Source organism: Acipenser ruthenus, chromosome 2, assembly GCF_902713425.1.
Source record: "Acipenser ruthenus chromosome 2, fAciRut3.2 maternal haplotype, whole genome shotgun sequence".
Classification (NCBI taxonomy): Eukaryota; Metazoa; Chordata; class Actinopteri; order Acipenseriformes; family Acipenseridae; genus Acipenser; species Acipenser ruthenus.
The window spans coordinates 103,611,489-103,617,488 of record NC_081190.1 but is presented as its reverse complement, the minus strand read 5'-3'; the positions used below and the strand labels follow the sequence as shown (position 1 = coordinate 103,617,488).

Here is a 6,000-nt window from a genome sequence, read left to right as displayed (position 1 = left end):
GTAATTTAAAACACCAAAGAGAATTATAATATAGTTTTTTCAGTTTATTAGGCCTAGTGGTTGCCTTCAATTTCCGAACACATCCAAACACACGTAGCGATGCATAACAAATGTTGTCTTGTATTTTAATTGCATAGGTTTTACTCATTAAGTTACCCAGTGTGGTTCTAATTAGAGAAACGGTCGGATTTAACTGTGCGGTATTACCCCAAGCACGCATACAAAATACGAGAATGTTTAATATATTCTCATGGGCTTGGCATAATAATAATAATAATAATAATAATAATAATAATAATAATAATAATAATAATAATAATAATAATAATTTGTTATCCATTTTAAGAAGCTGCAGGTATTTATATAACATGTAAATGCTGGAAGTTTTTATTAGGAGGAGCGTGATATAAAACTATATATATATATATATATATATACATTATTGTTTGTAAGTAATTGGTTAAAATCCCATACTTTTAACCCGGTTAAAGCCCTTGCTTTTTGCTGGATGGTGTTAGTGTAGATTTCTTAAAACATTTTAGTAAACATTTTAAAAAGTTCAATCATATAGTGGGCTACATTCTGCTTCTACATCCAAAAGATAAAGAAAATAGTGGAATGATCAATATAATAAATACCATTGTGGGTAAATGCCAAAAATAACACTTCCGCAAAAACATAGAGCTTAGATAGCAAATATGTTATGAATCAAGGTGGACAATGATTTGGTGCAATTAAAATACTTTGTAAACAACTATTGGGCCTGATTCAAATGATTCTTGAAGAAGTTTGCTTGAAGTCTGATTAGAAAAATCTTTAAATAACGACTTGAATATGTGTCACTATAATATTGTATGTGTGTTTCACTTGTTCATTTTTTATTATTCTTTTTTAATATACAGTACATGACTATTTCGTTTTGAAAATAAGAAGAACATATGTCATCTTTGTCTAAGACGAACCAAAGTGTTATTTCATTTTTCAAATGTAAACATCACTGCATTTGTTTTATGGAGACACAAACAAAACATTTGAAGGTTCGTTCAATTTCTAAGATGCTTTATCAGTTTATTAGCTTAAACGTTTTTAAAACTAAAACACATTTAAAACAAAATGCTGAATGCTGTTAAATGTTTGAATCGTAAATTCTCAAAAGTAAAAATACCCAGCTGTCTATTTATGAGTGTCTATGTTATTTTATGTTATTTTATGTAGACCTATCTAAATGACGGTAAATATGTCGGTACAAGTACAGGCGAAGAATTATATTCATATAATAGAGTATCTTTCATTTCTCCACACTTTTCGCAGTTGTTCAAGGATGTCCCCCCGGTGCCATGTAGTTTATCTTGTGAGTTGAATTACGAAACTCCATGAAGCAGACATTACGTGGTTTGTCCTTCAATAGAGGTTGTGTCACTTTATGCATACCTATACACACACTGATTCTTTCCAAACTACATTTAACTAATTTTGGATCAGTTGTACCAAGTATCAATTAATTTTCTTTAGCGTACAATACGTTGTTTTACATTTTATTTCATAAGGGGGGTAGTCAAATCATCGTCTTTGTTTTCATATTCGGACGTGCATGTCTAATACTATATGTGAAAAAAACGTTTCTGCTTTCTTTACATACTGGCGTTTGTGACTATTGTTCTAAGGCAAGCCTTATCTAGTTGGTACCGACTACAAAACCCAAACTATTAAAGTGTTTCCTTGAATCATGGTGGGAGGATAGCTCAGCATTACAAACTGCAAACATGTACTGTATTTGAGACACCTTGTATATGCTTTGTTTAATTTTCTATACAAATGCAAGGCATATGTAGAGTATGTGAATGTATGTAGTAATAAATGAAAGACATGTAGAATTCAAGAGAAGAAACGAGAAGCAAGTGAAACTCTTTCTATTAAGGAAGTTGTTCAAATCTCATATTGTAGGCAATAGTAATAGACAACATACATATTATATTACAGATTATAAACACATTTTAGCATGTACAGTATATACTTTACACTATAATACTTGTGAATCTAACAATAAAATAAACACCATAAAGTGTGTTTAGTCTGTTTCAAAGAAAGTATGGATGATTCTTAAAACAGCGTTCCATTTTGATTATCTTGTGCAAATGCAGTAACATGATTAGCATAGTATATGTAAGAAACATACATTCTGACCGTATGCCAAAATATATGTGACCGTGCGATATGCATTTTTGAGGTATTTAACTCATGTCTTGTTTGTTATAATTTGTGACATGCGCAGACTCAAGAGATAAAGAGCCCAACTATAAAGATTTAATCTTATTGTCCAGTTATTGTAAATACATATTTCTTCTAGAGCAAGGTGTGATAAATCTCCCATAAATGTATTATTATTATTATTATTATTATTATTATTATTATTATTATTATTATTATTATTATTATTTAGATAATAGTGTTTGCTTATCAGAAAATTTTGTCACGATGAAGTAGGCCTATTTATTTTAGAGTGCAGTAAACAAAGTTCCAAAAAAACAACATACATACATAGGGCAATATTCACCAAGCATGTACTGCAGAGCTAAATTAACAACACGTGTGTCTAAAAAAAGAAAACAAAACGCTAGGCTTAAAAAAAAGAAACTTTGCCCCCACACAAATTAAGAACAACATGTGTGTTACATTTAACACAAATGATGATGTCCTTCAATATAAATCATGTCTTGAATCTATAAAAAAAGACACCAGTTTAATTTTATTTATTTTATTGCAACTCTTTCACTTTTAATAGTGGAGATGTATTTCATACACCTCTTATCAATCAGGTTAAACTTCCCGTGCATTCGCCCCATGCTGATTAGAATACAATAAAACGTGCCCAATATAAGCATTGCATAATGTTACAATAATAATAATAATAATAATAATAATAATATAATAATAATAATAATAATAATATAGAAATGAATGAATGACTTTAATGTTTTATATTAATAAAGATGCAGATTGTTTGAATATATTGCTTCAATTAATTTGTTTTAGCGTCCTGTTGTGTTATCCTTTGGGTGCGCAGCACTATTTACTTGCATTAGTATGCAGTCAGTTAGTTATCGCACATTTCTTATTGCATATGTTTATACAAGACCTGTCATTTGTGGCCGTAGAAAAGCCATAGAGTAGGGGAATGCTGAAAGGGGATAATTCACAGAACTAGAAAAGCCAACCAAAGGAGGTGACACTTGAGGCACACTAAAACCCAGTGTAGCGGGACTAGAGTTTTCATGATATAAAATGGGAACTCTGACAATCCTTTGACCGGAATGGGAAAGATTCGCAGCTTCCAAGTCCGCTGCAAGTTGTCTTTTCCATTTGTTTCTCCTGTTCTGGAACCAGATTTTGACCTGGGTCTCAGTGAGATGCAACGACGCCGCCAGCCCCGCTCTTTCGGAGCTGCTCAGGTATCTCTTCATGTCAAAGGTCGATTCCAGCTGGAAAACTTGACTCCTGCTGAAGACAGTTCGAGTTTTCTTCTTCCGAGCAGATTTCTGCTCTGGGGTTTCTTGATCGGCATCACAATTTTGCAGCATATCATCCTCCTTTTCATCGTCTACGCTGTCATCTTGTTTTCTCTCTGCTTCTTGTCCTTCTGTGGGTTCAGATATTAATGGGGAGTCGAGGTCGCTTGCTGTTAGTGAATAACATGGATCTTCGAAATTATGATTTTCCTCTTTGGGACCTAATAATGTATACCAAAAAAAACCGAATCAGTCCACATGAAAAAAGTGCATGTACCTATACGTATACATTATAATAATGAAAATAGATTACAGCAAAACGAGATCGTCTAAAATGATAAAAGTCTCATGAATTGTTGTATCAACTTACAGTCCTGAGTATTAGCTTTCAATGACAATTATCGCAATTATGTTTGACTTTCAGTCGTGAATATAGGCTCCTATCCTTCCATAAATAACAGAAGCTTTGATGTTAACCTATAATAGGCTAATGTGTTTTTGATGGATATTTAAGGCCATTTTATTTAGGCCTATAAAATAACTTTACTATGTAATACCTTTTCAACAGCAAATACACTTGTTAAGGTATTTTGCTACATTTTTAAGATTCCTGTAAGATGTGTCAATTCGATCACTTAGCAGTCATTCAATAAATGGACAACAGTACTTCCTGACTGTTTCTGTGGGCTGTGCCGAATCAAGCACACATTCGGGGGGAAGTGGGGGAGAAATGCAACCTGCTTGTATTAGACGCCTCATGATCTTGTTAAAAGTTGTCTTTCAGCTGTCTGATGTCACCGTGGGTGTTCTATGCTATTATTGAACCTTGCATAGGCGAATGCTTTAAGTCTACCTATTATTTAAGCATATGCGTTTGTACGAAAAAGCGTTAAGGATTCTCGTTTATATTAAACACATTTGCCAATAGGCTAGACAGTATGTTCGACTCTCTAAATACATTGTTTTTAATTTCATCTTGATCAAGATTATTCCCTCATACATATGCACTGTATTGTAGTAAAAACAGTCAAAAAGTAACACATTACTTGCATCTATCTATCTATCTATCTATCTATCTATCTATCTATCTATCTATCTATCTATCTATCTATCTATCTATCTATCTATCTGTGGATGTATCAGTTAGATTTTTATCACCATCTTCAAGGAAATAGACACTTACTCTCAGTCCCTTCGTATTGTCTAGAGTTCTGCGACGCTGCTCTGTACCATTCCAATGGATTTTCCCTGATAGGATAGTTCAGTGTACTGAATGCAGCGTTCGAGATCTGACTGCAATGGCTGACGACCAGTGCGCTGTGAAAACGCTTCTCTTTGCTGCAGTCGCCTATATGCTCCCGATTCTTCTCCCGTTTGCTTTCTTTTCTGTTTGATCCAAGCAAATTCTCAATAAAAAATGAAGAAACTCGCGCAGAGGTCGACTTCTGGCTTTCTGCTGTTGCTTTGTCTGGCATGTTGTTCTTTTTCAAATTCAAGCTGAACTCGATGTCGTTTATCTTTACTATATCAAATGTATACAGGCTATAGCACCTTTTAATTTAATCGACAAAACGGGTTCCTTCTCGTAGGCCTCGATTTATATGATAAATCATTTCAATTAGTTCCCATGATAAACACTATGAAATTGCCGCGGAGCATCCCAGGCGTCGGAACACGGAGAAAGCGACGATGATAAAGTACAAATGTCATGCAAGTTAAACGCTTAACAAGCATGTAGTATTCTGCGATTGGATGAGCACAATGGGATTCCCAAGAAAATAAGGGAATTACTTGCAATGAGTTCACTACTCTGTTTGATAGTGTGCCTTGGGGGCTGCAGGAACCCTGTCAGTCAGAAGGTTTATTTAGGTCAATTAGGGAGCAAATCAAAATACAGATAGCGGTATCTAAGGCTCAGATTCCATGTTAAGAGAAAGAAAGGGCTTTGCAAGAACATGATACAGTACCTCCTATTGGCTGTCCGTGTCTTTGCATCCTGTCGTTATTACAAAAAGGGTAACTAGAGCATGTGTGTCATACCTGTCGGGTTTTTTATTATGATTACTATTTATTTTTTGGTGCCTCGAATATTTGTTTAAATACCTCCACGAATCTGTGAAATTGTTTCAAAATGAAAGTAAGAATACATTATATATATATATATATATATATATATATATATATATATATATATATATATATATATATATATATATATATATATTCTCAGTGTATTAGATGAGTTGGCTGCATTTTTGTTGCAACGTTTTATTGTATTAGCGTGTATATTTGAAATGCGAACTGCAATAGCCATTGTGTCGTTTGAATTGAAATACACATATAGAAAGGTTATTATATATCAGTTTTTTTGCAACGGAAAGGTTGTGAACAGGACGTATTATTATTATTATTATTATTATTATTATTATTATTATTATTATTATTATTGTCATTGTTGTTGTTGCTGTTACATGACATGTCATTGGTGAATATA

The 6,000-nt window shown here is 33.2% G+C and overlaps 1 protein-coding gene across 1 annotated transcript; it reads right to left on the bottom strand.

The window, feature by feature from the left end:
- Positions 1-1,584: 1,584 nt before the first annotated feature.
- On the bottom strand, positions 1,585-5,457 carry LOC117408717 (homeobox protein HMX1-like). Its single transcript, XM_034013967.3, has 2 exons — positions 4,690-5,457; positions 1,585-3,727 (listed from the first exon to the last, which is right to left on the bottom strand). The coding sequence occupies exons 1-2, from the start codon at positions 4,979-4,981 to the stop codon at positions 3,126-3,128; spliced, it is 894 nt and encodes a 297-aa protein (XP_033869858.2). The 5' UTR covers positions 4,982-5,457; the 3' UTR covers positions 1,585-3,125.
- Positions 5,458-6,000: the final 543 nt, after the last annotated feature.

Coding starts and splice junctions, on each gene's coding strand:
- LOC117408717 (XM_034013967.3), bottom strand. CDS start 4,981: ATGCCAGACAAAGCAACAGCAGAAAGCCAGAAGTCGACCTCTGCGCGA. Junction 3,728..4,689: donor ACAATACGAAGGGACTGAGA/GTAAGTGTCTAT, acceptor ATACATTATTAG/GTCCCAAAGAGGAAAATCAT.